This window comes from Erpetoichthys calabaricus, chromosome 9, assembly GCF_900747795.2.
Source record: "Erpetoichthys calabaricus chromosome 9, fErpCal1.3, whole genome shotgun sequence".
NCBI classification, from domain to species: Eukaryota; Metazoa; Chordata; class Cladistia; order Polypteriformes; family Polypteridae; genus Erpetoichthys; species Erpetoichthys calabaricus.
The window spans coordinates 196,666,210-196,685,884 of record NC_041402.2 but is presented as its reverse complement, the minus strand read 5'-3'; the positions used below and the strand labels follow the sequence as shown (position 1 = coordinate 196,685,884).

The window sequence follows — 19,675 nt, the reverse complement described above, 5'->3', positions numbered from 1 at the left end:
GTAGCACCTCTGGTTACTGGCCTGCCAGTTCCTTTGCCTGCAGTGCTTTTTGGTAAGCAGATGGGACCCGGCCCATGAATATAGCGCCTTTCGTGGCCAAGCCTTACCAAGCATGTCACCCAGTCTGCCCCACTGGTGGCGCTCAGTCATCTTCGCCATTCAGTTGTAGACAGCAGTCTTTTGAGAACAAGCCAAGGAGACCAACCTGTCCCAGTTCACCACACCATGTGCTTTGATCCATTGGCCTCTTGAGACCCCCAGTGAAGTCTCGTGAGTCTGGGCCATGGTGGAGCGAAGGCTCATGGGCCCCCCCAGCAGCAAGCGGGCTGGCAGCTCCTTTGGGAGGCCGGATGGAGGTCTGCGAGCAGCTGATTGGCGCAAGACGTCAGCAGAGAGACGGGGACTCTTATTGTGAAATGGCTCCAGCCCTGGCAAGGCTGCTTTTGTTGGGGGACTGGCGGCCGCAGACATTTTCTTGCTACAAGGATGTCAGCTTGGGCTTCCAGTCAGCAGTGGTGGGGGCCAGCGTGGGCACCGTCCGTGGAGGTACAGCCCGCACGCCCACCCCCATCCCCCCCCACACACACACCAAGCCCTGCGGCTTGGCTCCGTTTGGGGGAAGTCGCGTGCGCTGCTGCAGTGGAGAGAAGGAGGAGGGGGGGGGGGGGGGTTTGTGTTGCCGGGGGCTTGTCGCTGAGTGCTTGAGTGATCCCAGCAAGGGGTCTCCTGGGGTGTGGGGGGGCCGGACTATTTGTGTCAGGTGCCATGGTGGACTCGGTCAGAACTGAGATGTCCACCAGTGTAAAAATAAAATGGTCAGCGAAGGTGGGAAACCCTCCCTTGATGGACACAACGCAGAAGGCCAGTGATTGGCTAGTGACCCCCCCCCCCCCCACCACCTTTGAAGTCATGAGATAACAGCTGGAGTCCCTGGGGGGGGGGAGGGGGTTGTGCCCCAGTGTCAGAGGGGAGTCATGGCTTGGGTCTTCAGACTAGTGACCCCAGTGGGGAGATCACCCATAGAGCATCAGTGCAGGAGGGTGGGCTTGTCCTGGGTGTCTGGAGCCAGCGGGCACGGCTACTGCCTCATTCACTTTGCCCGTCTTCTTTTAGCCCGCAGGTTCTCACACAGAAGAGCGGATCAAGATGGACGCAGTCCAAGAGGAGGTTGGCAGCATAGATGAAGGTAAGAAGTTCAAGGCCTGCGAGATGTGGGCTGACAGAAGGGAGCGATTACTTTTAGGGTCAGACGTTCAGATGGATGTCAGGGAACCAGCAGCCATCCCTCCCGTGGTTCATGTTTGGGCCCAGCCTGTACTGGGAGTTGGTGAGGCCAGTAGGGGGGTGCACGTATGTGTGTGTGTGTGGGGTGCGTGCGCGCATCCCAAAGCCCATCAGACTGACTCTCCTTGACCTGAGCAGGACCCTGGGAGTTGTTCTGAAAGAGGAGGGTGTACCCCGATGTCCTGGCTAAAGTGCCCCCCACTTCCTGATCATCCCCTGTCTCTGATTGGCTCTCTCTCTGCCTCACCGCTTCATCACCTAACGGCGCGTGTGTGGTGAGTGCACTGGTGCACCATTGCATCATCCGGGTGGGTGCTGCCCATTGGCGCGGGTTGAAGTGGCTCCACACTCACGGCGTAAAGCGCTTTGAGGAGTCCGAGCAGAGCGGCGTGAATGTATCGAGTTATTATTATTATTTATTATTATTACTACGTGCCTGTGACTTGTGGTACACAGACACTCGGCGCAAGTCTTCAGGGGACATGTCGGGGTCTTCTAACCAGCACCTCGCCTGACCCTCACGCAGGGCGGCACGGTGACGTTTCCCACACCTGCCCTCCAGACGCCCTCCTTTGAAGCTGCAGGCTACGCTTCATTGATGTCTGATGGCATTTCACTTGGCGTCTTTCATCAGCGTGCTGTAAGTGTGGTATCTGCGGGCTGGGGATGGAGCTGTAGTTGCCCTTTAAAGAGTGTTGTCAATATGGGCAGGCAGGGGGCTACAAAGGCTGGCATCCCTTGAGAGATGCAAAGGCACAGGTGCCAGCACTCAGCCGGGTGACTTGACCTTTGAACCTGTCGTGCAGTCCTTGTGCTAATCGGCTGTCTGTGAGCGGCTGACCACCCCTGCCGTGTGTGAACTATGCCAGCGCACCAGCCTGGCAGGCCTTCCTCGGGTTGGCGTGTCTTCCAGCTCCACTCACATAGCACACCCAGTTCTTTTCAGGGATTTCTCCACAGAGGCCATTTGTCGAGGGCATGAGGGGTGCATGTCCTCTGCTCGTTCTAATCTCTGTTCTCCTTTGCAGATCGGGATGATGCCCTCAGTGAGAGTGCCACTGACTCCTCAACGGCCTCCGTCGAGGGAGAAGTTAACGGCGCCTGTGAGAAAAACAGACTTTCAAGGACCTCGCCAGAGGACGGCTCCAGGCCTGGCCCTCGGGACTCCAGCAGTAGGCCCGTTCACGTCGGGGAAAATGGCCTGTCAGAGAAGGGTGATGGGGAGTGTGGCTGGCTGAGCTTCACGAAGGACGTGGACCCCATGCAAACCTCCATCACCGGCAGCAATGGCTATCTCTTGAACAAACAGCCCTTGGCTTCCGAGGCCACGCTGTACAGGACTAGTAACTTGACAACGAGCGCTACTCTCCTTGGCCACGCTGCGAAAACGGTGGGCAGTGGGAAATCTCGGGGTGTGAGCTCCGCAAGGATGGAGAGCAGTATCAGCAGCGTTGGCGTTGCCCAGGAGTTGGAGGAAACGTCAGACACGGAGAGTCTGACCCTGGCCAGAGACCACGACTCTCCAAGCAAAATTCACCGGGCGCGCAAGACCATGTCCAGGCCTTATGCCACACTGAAGGTTAGCCACACCCCTGGGGGGGGGGGGGGTTTTGATGTCATTGGTTACACTTGGGGGTGGCGGCGTAGGGCTTGGATGCAGGAGGCTGGTATTGCGGCAGCCTTACTTTGGCCTTTGGCACTCCCGTCTTCTGCCAATGCCAAGTGCAGTGTAGGGCTGGCATAGGGTCTGCTCTGACCTGCTGCCCATGCCACTGGAGTGCCCTCAGCAGGAGCCGAGAGAGACGAGTTGTCCAGGGTGTGTGAGGCCTCGTGCTGGAATGGAGTGTGCTTGGTGATGCCAGCCTTACCCATGCGGTGTGCAGGTGAACACTAAAGTCCCGCGGTGCTCCTTGAGCCCTTTGGAGTCATCTTGGTCATTTGTCTGCTGCTGGTCTCATTTCAGGGTCTCTGCGAAGTGCTTTTTTTGGGCGAGGATTGGCATTTGTAGAGGTGCCCTTCGCTTGTGTTGTTAAGTCCGTAAAGAAACTGGAAAGTTCTTATTGGCCTGTTGTGTGAGAGAGAAACTGAGCCTCCTGGGTAAGTCCTCAGTGTCTGGTCGGTGATCTGGAAATGGCCCACCACCTTGTGACTGAGGACATGAATCGCTGAGTACTGTCCATGGAGGGCCGATGACACAAGAGAAGAGATGCCCTGTCAGCGGCCCTCCAGGTTCGCCCTCTTTACAGCTTTGGCACCCCTTGAGCTGGTGGTCCGTGGGCATGACACCTCGTACTACAGGTGAGCTAGCGGCCGTATATTTGTGCAGTGCGTTGTATTTGCCCCCTTTGTTTGACACCCACTGCACGCCCAACTTGCCCGGACAGGGGTCTCGGCCTTTCCCAAGGTGTCTTCCATTGTTTTCCTTGTCTTCTTAGAGAGTCGAGGCTGGGGGGCCGGCCTGTTAAAGCCCTCTGCGGCTCTACCTAAATAAATAAGTGGTATGTTTTGTCACATATCGGGCTCATGGATGTTAACAGACTCTCGCTCTTTGTAGCTCCTTAATAAGGAATCAAAGGAGGCGGCGGAGCAGAGAGAAGCCGCCGCGGTGGAGAGCCGGGCAGGGCCTGAGCTGGGGAAGCCGCTGTCTCGTAGCCAGAATGACTCGGTCACCTGCAGGCCTTCTTCAGGTAAGAGGGGGGATTTGAGCCGTGGAGGCCCTGCGGTGGGCAGCACTGAGCCTCTGACAGTCTCTGCTCTCTTCTCCGGCCAGTGGTGTCTCGCAAAAAGAAACGGAGAATGGGGACGTACAGCCTCGTTCCCAAGAAGAAGAGCAAAGTGATGAAGCAGCGCACTGTGCTGGAGATGTTTCAGAACTTGACGCAGCCCATTGCAGAGAGCCAGGTGAGCCTTTTGCAGTTTCCTTTCACTTCTCTGGCCCTGGGTCTTGACGGCTCCCACCCACTGGGTTGAGGTGGTGGTCTTCTACAACAGACGAGAGGTTGCATAGTAATCTGTCCTTTAACCCTGCAGAAGGAAAGCCCTCAGGTCAATGGAGAAGCGGCAGAAATTGAATCTGAGGACACAGACTCTGACGAGGAAGAGGACGAGGAAGAGCAGGAGGAGGGAGAGCAGAAGGAGGCTCCACAAGCAGACAGAAAAGAGGCTCTTGGAACCACCGAAGGACCATTCAGGGTACGTGGTCACAGCGTCCTCAGCTGGGCCGTTTATGGGGGCTACAGCAGACTTGACTGCGTACGAGTTTGCCTGATGCTGCCCTTCTGTGTCTTCCATAGTCGGATGAGGTTCAGGAATCGGAGGAGTCAGCTGAAGAAGAGGAGGAAGAAGAGGAAGAGGAGGAAGAGGGCAACGACTCTGACCTGGTAAAGTGTCTCGACATGCCTTCAGGCGTCTGTCTTTGGGCACAATGCACACACGTGTTACTCACCCGCAGCCTGTGCCCCCCTCTCTCCTCAGAGCTCAGAGTCCAGCATGAAGAGGAGGCTCAAGAAGAAGGGCAAGCACGAGAAGCCCTGGCTTAAGCCGACTCGCAAAAGGAAACGCAAGAATAAAGTCAGGAGCAGCACTGCTTTGGAGGAGCACCCGTCTGGAGAAGGTGAGCTGTTAGAGGGGGTCTCAGAGGGCTTAGCCTGATGGCGCTCCGGGTGTTTCCTTTCTGGTCCCCCACACGGCAGCATTTGAGCTGCGCATGTAATCTCCACACTGATCGTCAAGCTGATGTAAGGGGCTGCTGCCCTTTAGACCCCCCAACTGAAGCGTGGCAGCTTTCTGCCCGGGCCCTGACAAGAACCGGCCATTGAGCCCAGCAAACATTCCAGCCAGTCCACAATGGTATCAGGTTGAGTTCTGAAGTCCGCTGTGCCACCTGCTAACGTGCGTCTCTCTCAGCGTTTGTGCAGAATCTGCGCTCGTCTCGCTTACATCAGAGCTTCAAGTGGTCAACACAGAAGTCATTTTGAGTTAACGGCCTGGCCTGGCCTGGGGGGGTCCGTCAGCTGTTAATGTCCGTTTACTTAAACTGAGAAGCTTCCTCCTCTTGGCCCTGTACCTCTCACTCCAGTAATCCCCAACCTTTTTAAGCCAAGGCCCTGAAATGTACCCTCTGGTCCAGGGGCGCCCACTAATTTAGATCTTGGCTACTGCTGCTGTCGGCAGTCACGTGTAACGGTGGTCCGGTTTAGTCAAACGTCACGTCGTCTCCCTCGGCCGGGGGTACCTGACCTGACCTCCTTTGTTGGCATAGCCCTCCAGGACTGAAGTGCCTTCAAGTGTTTTCAGTCTTGTGCTCTTGGGCACCACTGAAGGGGACATCTCGTAATTCCCCACCCCTGACCCTAACAGTGCATTGGGGGCTTTTAACGGGGGGTTTTCAGTGAGCGTTTTGTGTGATTTTTTGATGGGAGTAAAGACGAGGGTGCTGAGCACATCTGTCCCTTTAATTTACTAACGTGTTACACGTGCGTATGAATGCAGAAGACCACCTCCAGTTCACGTCCGACTTGAAGTCCATAACGCCAGGTCAGCGTGAAGGCTGAGCCCCTCATGCGCTTTGATTTTGGGGGTCATTCATGTCGCCCCCGGATTCCTGTATTGATAACTTCACAGCGTTCTTCTGTTTATTCATTAAGAAAGAACAAAAGAGTTCTGGACATTGACAGCTTTCGGCAATGGATTACCGTTTATAACACGAAACGTTAAACAACGCGTGTTTTATTATTAATTAATTATTTGTGGTTTATTCTTCATTAGTCAGCCAGCTTCTAAAAGTGAGGGGACCATCAAAACAAACCTAACGTCTGATTGGCCTTCTTGACCGTCGATGTCTGCACGGAGATACCGATGGCTCCACTGTGACCCCCGAGTCCTAGTTAGACAGAGACACTACGCCCCATGGAGACGGGCATACGGGCCTGTGCTGCTAGGACACTCGCCCAGTCCTGTGACATCCGTTAGTAAGGTGCGTCATGAGACAGGGAGGTGTGCCAGCAGGGTACAGGACAGCAATGCCATTCAGCGTCAGTCACTGTGCCTCCTCACGCGTGGTTAGTAGGCGCTCCTGGGGACGGTCCTTTAGCAGGTCAGTCACAACTGCTGAACACACAGGGTGGTAAAGGCAGCCCGGGCCTTACTCTGTGATCAAACCTGGCCTCAGCAGATGCACGCTGTGCCCTTCACTCTCTTGACGTGTCGAATGCCTTGAGAGCGTCACTTGGGTGCCTTGTCAGAAGCTCATGGGATAGTTTAACTCTACGTTTGTATGCAGGGTTAGGGTTAGGTTTCTGCCAATCAATGCCAGGTCACCTCGTGTTTCCAGTCACGCCTGAAATGTCACCAAGGTGTGAGATTCAGCGGTGCTGCTCGTCACTTCTCTGTATCTGTATGAGGCTTTACCCCTTTGCCAGGGCTCAGATATACTTGTCTCGGGAATCTTGGCCACTTCCATTGTGACTTTTCAGGTCAAATTGACTTCCCTCCTTCAGTCTTTCCTCTTCGCTGGAATTTGTCTCTTAGCGCCTCCCAGGGACTGGCATTATGACTTGGCGTCTGCCGTGATGCTGCTACCCATTGAGCCCCTGCCTCCAGCCCCTTGTGTGGCACTGAACGACCTAAAGTGGCAGATTTGAGTCCCAGTCTGGTCCTGCCAGCGTGGACTTTGCATGTTTCCTCCTGACTGGCATCTCTGAACGTGTGCTGCTTGGTGTCTTGTGCCCAGTGCCACTGGGATTGGCTCAGACTCGTGCAGACATGAATGTTAGAAGCAGGCTCAGCACTTGTGAGGGTCACAGTGTAAAGAGTGAACATCAGCTTTGATCAGTCGTGCCGGAGGTCCTTTCCAGGCCTGGCAAAGTCTGTTCCTGGGTGACCGTCCATCCACTAAGACTGGCAGGTCATTCATGGTGTTGACAGATCTCCCATCACACCCCACAAGATCTGTGCACTTCTTCTATCTCATTTTTACACAAATCTTGATTTTTCTTGGCCTGGCACAGGGTCCTCGTGCAAAATGATGTCATTAAAGTGCCATTTGAAAATGTTACCTACCTACTTTCTACGTGTTTATTTAAATCATCCTCTGAATTTAAAAAGAGCTAATGGCTCTAAGGGACGGAGAAGTGAGCCCTTGTCAGTGACCTGCTGCTGCTCAGCCAGCTGGGTACGAGGCTCTCTGTGCTGCCCTGCAGTGGCGCTGGCACTTCCCTTTAACTTGTGGCTCGTGCCCGTTTACATTCGTACGTCACCCTTGACATTTACATCCATTAGATGTCATCTGCCACAAATGGTCAAACAAATACTCATCTTGGGCGTGCGGCGGGACATTTGTGTGTCTGTCTGTCGTGTGCTCCTGTCAGAAGTCAAGTCTGACCTGGCAGTGTGTGTGTGTGTGTGTGTGTGTGTGTGTGTGTGTGGTGTCACAACCGTGTACTGCAGCCTGTAAGAATGTCCATCACCAGCACCGTCGTGGGCTGGCTTGAGGGTGGGTAGTGTGGCCAGCCCTTCAGGAATGGTGCGTGTTGGCACAGCGGGACAATGGGGACACAACTGCAGCCATGTCAACAAGCCACAGGCGGATGTGCAGTTGTGTTCAGTATGTTTAAAAAAGGGAATCGCGCCCCAAATCCATTGGGAACACCACTCATTCTTTTCCAAATCCAAATGTCGACCAAAGTTGTGTTCTCCATTTACAGAAAGCGAAGAAAAGGGAATATTAGGCTGTTCAAGAAACTGCAGTGTCGTTGGCTCCAAGGCCGAGAGATGGACTTGAGGCTCCATTCCTCTTTACAAACTCGCACCTTCACTGTAGAAACGGAAAAATGTTTCCAGATTTTTGCTGAGCTGATATTTTTTTTGTCTAGCCTCTGTTTCTGAGACTTGCTGCCCGTCTCTGTTGCACCAACTTCTTATGCCAGCCCAGGATGATTGGACTTACAGTCCACAATTCTTCTGCGTTTCTTGGTTTTGCCTCAGAAACAGCATTTTTGATGTCACCTCCTCCACAAATCTCCCACTGGATTTCGGTCCAGGCATTGGGCTGGCCACTCCATAACGTCAATCTTGTTACTCGTTTACCGGTGTGTTTGGGGTCCTCGTCTGGTTGAAGCCCCCGTTTCAAGGGCATTTCTTCTTCGGCATAAGACAACGTGAGCTCTTCAAGTATGTGGAGGAATTCAAAGTGATCCGTGATCCCTGGTATTTGGTAAGTGGGCCCGACATCTCCGTATCGTGGTGATGTGCCACTGTCTTCACAGCGTACTGTGGCTTGAATTCAGACCCAATAAGCCTGTCATCAGCCCACCAAATGTCGGTGCCAGTCAGTGCGTTAACCTCTTGGCACACGTCTGTCTTTTGTTCTAACGGTGGGACTGCGGGGGTCTTGTTGCCGCTAGCTTGGCTTCACACAGGGGTCTTGTAATTGTGACTCAGGTACTCACAGGTGACTTCAGACCTTCTTTGATCTTCCTGGAGCCAATCCTTGGCCGAGTCTTAGATCCATTCCAATGGCAGTCTTTTAGGTTTTGGTTGCCATTTTAAAGCATTTGTGGTAATTTTGGCTGAGCAGCCTGTCATTTTCTGCACTTCTTTGTGTGTTTTGCCCTCTCCAATCAATTTTTGAATCCAAGTACTCTGTTGTTCTGAACAATGTGTGGAGCAGTTTCAGAGAGAGCTGCACTCTGACCAGCATGGACCCCATTTGCTGCCTTCCTTTCCTTAAACGAGTGACGACCTCACTAATTGTACTCCACGCTGAACACGGAGTCCCAGCATGCGTGTCATGACTGCTGGTTTTCCGTTACCACTTTCTTCTCCTAGCAGTGATTGCGCAGGTTAGTGATGTCGGACGGCTCTTCTTTTGGTGCTACTTTGTCTTGTTGCTTTGCCAGGTGTTGTGGCCGAAGAGCTGCATGATGGCTTTAAGGAATACACCGAGGTGCCACTTGACTCGCTGGACCTGGGGCTGTCGAACCCACCCAAAGGTAAAGTGCACACGAGGGGGGGAATGTGCCTAGGGCCTGGTGTCCTGGGTCAGCGAGGTCCTCACAGCCGCTTCTCTTTATCAAGATCTCTCAGATTTGGAGCCGATGGATTCAGATGGTGCTCAGGAACTGCCCCTATGCAGCTGCCGCATGGAAACGCCCAAAAGTCGGGAGATTCTCACCCTCGCCAACAAGAAGTGCATGGCCACCGAGAGTTCAGATGGAGAGGTAGGGGAATCGAGACGATGTCTGGTGTTGGCTTTGTGTGGCACCTGAATGCTCAAGTCGTGCTGTAGCCATAGCGCATTCTCACGTGGTGTTGGAGCCTCCGCCAGGCCTGTGCTCGATTATGCAGTTCCTTGAGAGTCGCAGCGGAGCCTGGGTAGAGGAATGGGACACGTTTTAGAAGTTCAGTGCCCTGTTGTTGCTCTTCACCGTGGCCACTAGAGGGAGCCGAATTGCTGCTTGTCGTGGTCGTCTTAACTCTCTCTCTCTGTCTCTCATATCAGCTGAGCTGCTGCTCCAACACCGTCAATAAACAGGAGATGATGCGGCCATCCAACAATGTGCAGTTGCTGGTCTTGTGTGAGGACCACAGGGCCCGAATGGTCAAGCACCAGTGCTGTCCAGGCTGTGGATACTTCTGTACTGCTGTGAGTGCTTCAGGAGTCTGGGGCAGGGCAAAGAAAACGCTTTGACTGACTTGATGCCAGTCTCTCTTTTTTTTTTTTTTTCTCCCTCACCATTTCACGCAGGGAACTTTCATGGAGTGCCAGCCGGACAGTAACATCTCCCACCGCTTCCACAAGGAGTGCGCCTCCATGATCAACAGTCTTAGCTTCTGCCCGCACTGTGGAGAAGAAGCCTCAAAGGCAAAGGAGGTCACCATCGCCAAGGCAGACACTACCTCAACTGTACCAAATAGTCCCAGACTGGCAGAAGTGTCCTTGGCTGATGGGACGGTGGACACAACTACAGAAAGGTAGGGCTGAGGTGGTCCCTTCCTGGACAGCCTTTGTGGGAGGGGGCCACTCTGTGGAGGTCTTGTACTTGGCCTGGCTGTGCCACTGCGTTGGCCTGTAGTGCTTGGGTGGTGCTCATTGGTGTGAGATGGCCTGCTGTGGACATCGTGTTTCTGAGGCTACCACTCGACTGAAAATCCTTCTGGCTGTGCCAGCCGTGACTGTGGCTGGATGCCAGTCTCCCATCACACCTATAAACAGACTGGCAAGTGATTTGCTCACCCTTGACCGTTTTTTTTTTTTTTTTTTTTGTGGCTGGTGGCCGCTCACCCAGTCCACACTGACCAGTGAAGCCTCAGACATAAGTAGGTTCTGGCCGTGCCTTGGCTCACCGTGGTGGTCCTTTTGTATTCCATCAGCCCTCAGATGAAACTGTCATGTGAAGACAAGTCGGATAGCGCTGCCTCCAGGAGCTCTGAGAGCTGCGACTTCTCCACACCCTCCATGTACTCCAAAGGGACCCCATTTCTGTCTCCATCAGGTCTGCCGCAGAGCCCAGCCAAAGAGACGCTGGAGAGCATAATCATTGCGCTGGATGCCGAGAAGTGAGTGTGGTGATATCCGAAAACCTTTGGGGAGTGGGTCACACAGCAGTGCCCACGTGTTACGCTCTGGGCGCTGATGCTGAAGTCACATTTGTGTCACCTGCTGTCCGTTCTTTTCCTTTCAGGCCTAAAAAGCTTCGCTTCCACCCAAAGCAGCTGTACATCTCGGCCAAGCAGGGGGAGCTCCAGAAGGTCCTTCTGATGCTCGGTATGTATTTCCCTGTGCCTGTGCCAGGGCCACGCCGCTCCTGTAGATCCAACCCAGTGCCATCACATGCTTGCTGTCTGAATGTCATGCTCTGTTTTGCTTTTCATGGCCACCACCTTGGCAGTGCACTTTTAGACATGACAGGAGCGAGCTGCCTCGAGTGCACCTCCTAAGGCCAACAAGGCACATTTCTTTACATGCTGGGTAAGGGTCGGGCATGGAGAAGGGCGCCAGGGGCTGCTGTTGATTAATGCTGTTTCTTGTCTCGTTTGTGCCCTGCTTCAGTGGAAGGAATTGACCCCAACTTCAAACTGGACAGCCAGAGCAAGCGTACGCCTCTGCATGTGGCAGCGGAGGCCGGCCATAAGGAGGTCTGCCATATGCTTATTCAGGTAAGGGAGTCCCAGTCCTAATGCCAGCCCCCCTTTGGCTCTACATGGTCTCTAAAGCCGAGACCTGCGTGGTGTCAGAGCACATGACAGGACAGGCCGCTGTGCCACCTGGCCACAGGACAAAGTGGGCACTTGGGCCTGATGCCTTCAGCCGTGCTGGAGCTCAGCTGTGGACGTCAGGCCATTTCAACATAAAAATGTGATGAGTGACCTGAGGTGTGTCACCGAGTGCCCGACGTCCACTAGGAGGCCTGCCGCATCTGCCTGGTGAGACTGCACTCCACTCCTGTGCCCCGTCACGTGGCACACTTGAGCACTTGGCTTGGAGGCCTTCAGCCGTTCAGCCCTGGGCTCGGCTCACTCACACACTGCGACTGCAGGCCGACTGGTGAAGCTGCAGTGCCTGACGCTGCTGATTTGAGGTCTCCAGCTGTCCCCGTGATGTCCAGTCGGTCACCACGCAGAGCCTCGCGTTGTCAGTCATGCGTTCTGCAGCCCGCCGTGTGGAGTGGGCGGGTGAATCTTCAGGTCCGCCATGTCGTTGGTTCCTCTGTTTCTTGTTCCAGGCTGGGGCCAACCTGGACATGTGTGACGAGGACCAGCGCACCCCCCTGATGGACGCAGCTGAAAACAACCACTTGGACACTGTGAAGTATCTGCTGAAGGCGGGAGCCATTGCCAGCCATAAGGTCCGTACCTCCGAGCCACTTTGGTCCTCTCAAGTCCCAGTGTGTCTCGTCTCTGATTGTCTTGTGCCCGTTGACTTGCAGGATGCTGAGGGATCGACTTGTCTCCACTTGGCAGCCAAGAAGGGCCACTATGATGTGGTCAAGTACTTGTTGTCCACAGAGTTGATTGACATCAACTGTCAGGTGAGAACGAAGCACTGGGTTTGTCTGGGAAGTCGTCGAGGAGCTTCGGCTGACTTGTCCTTTATGATCGCAGGATGACGGCGGGTGGACGCCCATGATTTGGGCGACCGAATACAAGCATATTGACCAAGTGCAGCTACTTCTGTCCAGTGGGGCTGACATCAACATTCGTGACAAGGTGAGATGAAGGAGGAGGCACACAAATAATGAAGGGTCGGGGGGTGGCCAGTAGGACCATCTGGAGAATTGCTCGGGATCGATTTAAAGCGCCCTGATCATCTGACCAATCCCCCCAGTGTATTGGTTGAGTGCCCCCTAAGCGTGGGTGGTCTCTAGTCAGGGTCCCGTCACTTTCCTGTTTAGACGGCTGGCTGATTTCGGTTGATGATGGAGCCTTTCCAGCACTTCAGACATCTGACTCTTGAGGGGAGACCCTCTGTCCACGGTGGTCCTCGGCACATGAGCGGACCCCTTGCATGTCCCGCTCTTCATCTTTCTTTCCTCTTTTTGATCAACAGGAGGAGAATATTTGTCTGCATTGGGCCGCCTTTTCGGGATGTGTGGACATTGCGGAGATTTTACTGAACGCAAAGTGCGACCTCCATGCCGTGAACATCCACGGAGACTCCCCACTGCACATTGCTGCCCGGGAGAACAGACGTGACTGTGTGGTGTAAGTAAGAGAGGGGGCCAGGGGGCTTCTCGCCGTCAGGTGTGCCGTAGACTCAGCTGACCACTTCCTGCTTTTAGACTCTTCCTGTCTAAGGGAGCAGAAGTCAGCTTGAAGAATAAGGAGGGCGAGTCCCCCATCGAGTGCTCCAGCATGAACTCGGACGTGTGGCACACGCTGCAGGCGAGCAAGAAGCTCAAAGAAGTGGACCCCGATGTCAGCAGCACGAGTGACAAGGTCATCAACCGGTGAGTGCGATGACCTCCAGCTCTGCCGTTTTATTGTCCAGATGCTCACGACTGTCCTTTGACAGATTTTCAAATGAGACGAGGGCCGGAAGTGATGCAGTGCGGGCCGACATTCGCCCTCTGCAGTGCCCGCTACAGGCCAGGCTGTCTGACATCCCCAGTCACACAAACACCCACATTCATCAGGCATTCGCTCACACGCTGCCAGCCTGCTGGGCAGGGGGCTCTTTAAACCAGGAGAACCCAAACAGAACTCCCAGAATCCTTTCTGTGCACTCAAACGCGTGACTGTGTTTAGTCAACGGGGACATTGAGCTTGGCCGTTCACTCACCCCCCCCCCCCCCCCCCCCCCCCCCCACCCCAGGTGGCACTGATTTGTTCCCAGACCCCCAACATCATGCAAACTTGTCTCATGGCCGCCTAATCAGACTTGGGGGCACCTGTGGGCTTTAATTACGCACTTGGGGTGGACTTGAGAAGCGAGGGATCTTCATGTTAGTTAATGGTCGCCATTTCTGAGCAGAACGATTGATCGTGCCCACCAATGTATGCCAGGCTCTGGGCCGGTCTTTTCATTTTATCGCACAGAGAGATTCTCGGATTGCTGTGCAGACTCGTGTGACTCGTATTCCTTCCACAGGGACATCGCCCGAGGCTATGAGCGAATCCCAATCCCTTGTGTTAACGGAGTGGACAACGAGCCGTGTCCTGACAACTACAAGTACGTGCCAGAAAACTGTGTGACGTCGCCGATGAACATCGACAGGAACATCACGCACTTGCAGGTACGCGTGATTAGCAGGGGCTCTGCTCTGGCCTTGGGGGAGGGCGTGGCAAAGTCACTGTGCCAAGGCTGCTGCTGTGTAAGGTGCCACCTCTCATAGGGACCTTCTGTTTTGTGTTCTAGTATTGCGTCTGCAAGGACAACTGCTCTTCAACAAACTGCATGTGTGGTCAGCTGAGCCTCCGTTGCTGGTACAGCCAGGTGAGTCACGGCAGGCGGGCAGGACATTTCAGTGGGGTTGTGTGTTTTATATCCTGGGCACTGTGGTGCCACCTTCATCTATAGTGCCACCGGTTACAATCAGTTGGCACGCCTTGAACATGATGTCAGGGTTAGCTGAAGCTCGTAGGATGGCTGCTTGGCTTAGTCGTCAAGACAGAATGGACACATGGCCTTCAGTTAGTGGACCAGAAGACCCCTGCTTTTACCTTACCTTGGCATTACCCTTTGTGTCTTGTTGCCGACAGGATGGACGGCTGCTTCCTGAATTCTGCAAAATGGAGCCTCCTCTGATATTTGAGTGCAACCACGCCTGCTCCTGCTGGAGGTCCTGCAAAAATCGAGTGGTGCAGAATGGACTCAGGTGGGCCTGGACCTTCCATTACACCGAATATTAGTCGTGACCTCATGATGAGCAATGCAAGTGCACTGTGCCACCCCTGCGATTACAAACTGGGGTCACGGAGGGTGTGTTGATGAGCGCCTCTAGCTGCTCTACGGTTTCATTGCCATCTCCTCCTCCTGAGGCCCTAAATATGGCAGTAATTAATATGAGAACATTAACTTAGACTACGGGCTCCTTAAAGTCTTTTGTGTGAAGGGAAGCATGGCGATGGCAGGCTGCCCTTGGCCAGCGCCTCACTACATTAAGGGTGTAGCTCGCATTTGCTGATTGTCCACATGGTGGCGCTGTGGAGTCTACTGTATACGTGTGTGTGTGCGCGCGCCAAACCTCGACTCAACTCCCAAGTGTCTCTTTCAGGGTTCGCCTGCAACTCTTCCGCTCAAAGAAGATGGGCTGGGCAGTGCGGACACTTCAGGACATCGCCCAGGGGACCTTCGTTTGCGAGTAAGTGCCTCACACTTGGGTTACGCTGTCCCTTTGCCCCTGCATTTTAGATTGTTTAGCTGGGAGGATTCAAAGGAAGACCCTCTAAGCACGTACTGTCTGTCCTGAGTAGGGGACGGTGATGTCCACAAGGTCAGTTAGTGTGTGCCTCGCAGTGCATTGTAAAGTCCTGGAAATAAGCCAGTCGGTGCATCTCGAGACCCTCTCACGCCCTCTTTAACTGTGACCTCTCGGTACTTGGACAGCACTTTCCCCAATTAAACGCAGCAGTGGTTGGGTCAACTTGCTGGCGCTGACCAAATTTAAAAAGTGTCACTGGAAACAACAGCCCAGCAGCTTTATAAAGGGACCCGAGTTACGTCCAGTGGCCTTAACAAGTCAGTCCCATCTCAACACTGAACTTCCTGGTGGCAGCTTGCCGCGTCCCCTTGGGTCATTCCACGTGACCATTGTGACTGTTGGCCCGCTGCTGTGCTGCGGTCACAAACCCAGATGACCACCAAATGCCGGGGGGCCTCAAGTGTACACGGTGTGTGCGCCCATTTGCACGCTCACCGCGAGATTAATTAAAACCTCGCACACCACCTGACGGTAGCCCCCCGCCCTGCATACGCACATTTCTGTTCGGTTCTGCACACGGGCGACTCCCCGCGTCAAAGCAGCGTCGGCTCGATGGTGCGGGTTATCAAATACACCGAAACGTCGTTGACCGATTTAAGGCACTTGATTGTCATCCTTCTGTTACAATCTAACGGTGCGCGGAATGGCCAGACTGTCCACCTACCACAGCTGCCTTAGCGTTGTTAGAAGAGAGCGCCTCGTATCTACAGATGACGATGACAATGACTCGCTGCTCAGTCGATTTCCCAGAGCTCTCTCTGTCCTTTTGGCGTGGTGTGCTGAACTGGCAGACTTTGAGGAGTTGTGCTCTCCCTGCTCCACTCTCGGGTTTTTAGTCACAAACGTCACCGAGTCGCGCCATGCCAGCTGTACAAGATGGTATCATCCGCTCGTCATCCAGATAGATAAGACTTCCTTACTTTGCGGTTGAACTGGCAAACATCAAAGTGCAATTCACAGCAACATCCGGTTTTCCAAATGCAATCGAGCGGTCAGCTGCACACACATTACTATGGCAACGATGCTGGACAAGTGACATTAGCTGGGGACAAATCACCAAAAGAATGAGCTGACATTACATCATCTGCAGCAGGGGAGCCTATAAAAACGGCAGCTCCACTCAGTCGCAGGGCCTTCTACTAGCAAGTGTGACCGAAGGCAAGCAGTCCTGGTCAGGGCAGCAAGTCGCCTCAAAGAGCCACGGAAAGGGCAGAGAATCGATCAGGTGTGGCACTCGGTGCCAACGCTACACTATAGAGGCGCCTTCACAGAATGAGTCTGCTTACGTCAATAGAAAGCATATTAATGTGCGGCTCTACAGTCCACAGAGCGTGTGCCAGCATGTGGTGGGCTTCACAGTGTGCCACTCTTATCGTGTCATGCCCGTACCTGAAGAGACGCGCTATGCTGACCGTGAGCCACCAAATGACTCTATTTTTGCATGTAATTAGTAAAGCTGCTAATCACGGCCGCTCCTTCTTTATTTCCAACACTCTGCCACTTTCGAGGGTCTCTGCCACGCGTCTGCTGCTTAGGCCAACAAGTGGGACTTTTGCTGAAATCCTTTTTTTTTTCCTGTGGTTTTTCCGTTGTCTTTTAACAAAACACTGAACGGAAGGGGTGATTGATCTTGATTTGCATATTCAAATATGCACAATTCTGGGAGGAGTCAGGGCGGGGCTGTCGGCACAAGGCGTTAAACTTCACGTTCATTGGGCTTTACGAAGGGGAAGTGCGTGGAAGTTGGCATACGCACAGCTTTATGCGTTTGGATTTGTTTTGTGCATGCGCCATGTTTGTGTGGGCATTGTATGCATGGCATTCTACACGAGGCCCCGCCATTGTGGATTTGAGTGCCAGGTGTAAACGCGTGGTCTGCCAATTCATACATGGGTACATCCAAGGAATGAGGCACGGGAGACCCCCAGTCCTCGAACCTCATAAAATGTCTCTAAGGCTTTGTGTTTTAATGCCATGGTGGTCTCATGCAGATGACTGGGTCGCCAACCCCACACTCACAAGGTGTTCCTGTCACACACGCCAAGTGAGACAAGGCTGCTCAGTCCACACATTACACCCTGGTCAGCTGCCCTCTGTTGACCTTGTGTCCAGCTAGGGTAGGGTATCCGTGAAGCCCACGCGGGTGAGGTTAATGGGACTGATGCCCAGAATGCCAGCTGGTCACTCATTGAGGTGCCAGAAGATGGTCAAGCCAAACTAGATTGGGCAGCAGAACAGTGCCAGATGTCGGCCCAGCTAACGTGGCCTGCCACCCTGATGTCACACCTGACAACCACAAAATGGCGGTGGGCCCCATGGTAGCCAGAAGCGAAATGACACCAGGGAGGTGACCGTGGCCCATGCCGGCCCTCTTGGCGCTGCCCAGTTCTGTTACCGTAACTGCCCTCGGGGTCTGATTGTGGCCTCGTCATTTGTGCCCCCCTTTTCTTCCTCTCATTCAGATATGTCGGCGAGATCATCTCCGACTCGGAGGCTGACGTGCGTGAGGATGACTCCTATCTGTTTGACTTGGACAATAAGGTAGGCGCGCGCAATGTCAAGCGGGCGGGGGGGCACCACCTCCGGAGCGGAGCGCAGTGACACTTAGACTTGTGTCACCCTGCAGGTCGGGGACGTCTACTGCATCGACGCTCGCTTCTACGGGAACATAAGCCGCTTCATCAACCACATGTGTGACCCCAACCTGTTCCCGGTGAGGGTCTTCATGTCACATCAGGACTTGAGGTTCCCACGCATCGCCTTCTTCAGCACCCGGCACATCGCCGCCGGAGAGGAGATTGGGTAAGTGGCCGCCATCACCCCCCCAGCGGGTCCCGTCGGCCCCCGGCCGCCAGTAAAGCCGTCTTTGCGTTCGCCCGCAGGTTCGACTACGGAGACCGCTTCTGGGAGGTGAAGAGCAGGTACTTCAGCTGTCAGTGCGGCGCCCCCAAATGCCGCCACTCTGAGGTGGCCATCGCCGTGCGCCACTCGGAGGCCGAGTCCCTGGACAACCTGGAGAACGGCGCGCCGGACACCAGCTCGAGCAGCGCGGCCCCCTCCAGTCCCTGCTGAGACCACCCTCCCCCCTCCGAGTGCCGCCTCCTACTGCCACACAGACTGAGCCGACGGACCCCGGAGGGGCACTCGGGTGGGCCACGGACCCTCCCTTGGAAGCTCTTTCTTTCCGTGCCTGTGTTTTGGTTTTTCTTTTCTTTTTTTGTTTTTTCTCCTGGCGCCCCCCCAGACGAGTGGGACTGGTAAAGGGTGAGGGCTCCTCGGCCAGTTGTCCACACTCTGCGCCCCCCCCCTGGCTTTCCCTCGTCCCCCGAGGGCTCGTGTTTTTAGCTTTACGTATTTCTGATTAAACGACGCCGTGAGCGAGGGGCTCCTCTTTTCCGTTTCCACCCCGGTGACTTTTTTTAACGGTAGTTGAAGCCCCAGACTGCCCCCGTTTTTACTCCTCCTCATTACGTGGCGCGTGCGGAGAGCGGCCACTAGTGGCGGGCGGGCGGGCAGGCGGGTGGGCAGGACGAGAGCCGAGTCCACTGCTTGAATCTTTTTCAATAAATTTCCTACTCCTGAGTCTCGTGGCTCTGCTTGTTTCCGGGCCGCCTGTGGGCTCTCAGATAAGCCGAGGAGGAAGTGGCGGCCGGGCAGGAAATGCCTCTGGTGCCCAAACAGGATCCGCGGTGCCCCCCACCCTCGTCGTCCTCCTCCTCCCAGGGGCTTCAGTCTCACTGCTGACTTGGACTCGACATGAGGACCTACTCGAAATGGGACGAGCGCCGCTCCACGCTGGTGTATGGTGAGCCGTGGCACTGCCAGGGGCAAGGGGGGGGGGGTCCTGGCTCAGTGTTCTGCGGCCCTCAATGCCCTTTCTTTCTCCATAAAGCGCTCCGTGCCGCCACCTTCCACAGCTGGAACATGCTGACTTTGGGGGTGGAGTTTGGCTCGTGGGCACGGGAGCCTGGCACCGCCATGGCTTCACAAGGGGAGAGAGCCCAGGACGAGGTGGCGCAGGGTGAAGACCTGCCTGCAGATGACGGCGCCCCCGAGAATGCCCCCTTCTGCTACAGCTCGGTCACCCACCTGGTGAAGGCGGCCGGTGGGCCAGGATGGCAGCGTGAAGGCCGAGGGGATTTGATGGAAACTCATGAGGAGCACAAGACCCCCGTCTCGGAGAGCTGGAGTGCCAGGTAAGTGAGGGGGGGGGTGGCCTGCTATCACCCACCGGTCTGTCCTCACGGGGGTGTGGTGGTCTCTAGGCTTGGCCCCCTGCTTGTGCCTGTAGTGTGACGCCCAGCACTGGCACCTGCACTGTGGCTTCTCTATATAGCGCCTTACACGGGTAGGACCTCCAGCCGCCTCAAGTGGACAACTCATGTTGAAGCCTGAAGAGGGCGCACCTCTGGACCTCCAGCCTAGTGCCATCCCCACCCACATCCTTCAGGATTCATGGGGCTTAGCAG

The 19,675-nt window shown here is 54.8% G+C and overlaps 1 protein-coding gene across 1 annotated transcript; it reads left to right on the top strand.

The window, feature by feature from the left end:
* The first annotated feature begins 438 nt into the window (after nt 1–438).
* ehmt1a (euchromatic histone-lysine N-methyltransferase 1a) lies at nt 439–18,788 on the top strand. Its single transcript, XM_028808813.2, has 27 exons — nt 439–546; nt 1,114–1,186; nt 2,313–2,863; nt 3,839–3,971; nt 4,055–4,185; nt 4,315–4,476; nt 4,578–4,664; nt 4,759–4,897; nt 9,183–9,275; nt 9,361–9,503; nt 9,785–9,928; nt 10,031–10,257; nt 10,657–10,842; nt 10,968–11,050; nt 11,336–11,442; nt 12,009–12,131; nt 12,213–12,314; nt 12,388–12,492; nt 12,833–12,987; nt 13,065–13,232; nt 13,874–14,018; nt 14,141–14,218; nt 14,485–14,600; nt 15,000–15,086; nt 17,669–17,747; nt 17,833–18,008; nt 18,089–18,788. Exons 1-27 carry the CDS (start codon nt 487–489, stop codon nt 18,276–18,278), a joined length of 3,843 nt encoding a protein of 1,280 aa, XP_028664646.2. The 5' UTR covers nt 439–486; the 3' UTR covers nt 18,279–18,788.
* The last annotated feature ends 887 nt before the right edge of the window (nt 18,789–19,675 follow it).

Excerpts from the sequence above, each read along its gene's own strand:
- ehmt1a (XM_028808813.2), top strand. The coding sequence starts at position 487 with ATGTCAGCTTGGGCTTCCAGTCAGCAGTGGTGGGGGCCAGCGTGGGCA. Across the intron at positions 1,187-2,312 it reads GGTTGGCAGCATAGATGAAG|ATCGGGATGATGCCCTCAGT; the intron begins GTAAGAAGTTCA and ends TCTCCTTTGCAG. Across the intron at positions 4,898-9,182 it reads GGAGCACCCGTCTGGAGAAG|GTGTTGTGGCCGAAGAGCTG; the intron begins GTGAGCTGTTAG and ends TTGCTTTGCCAG.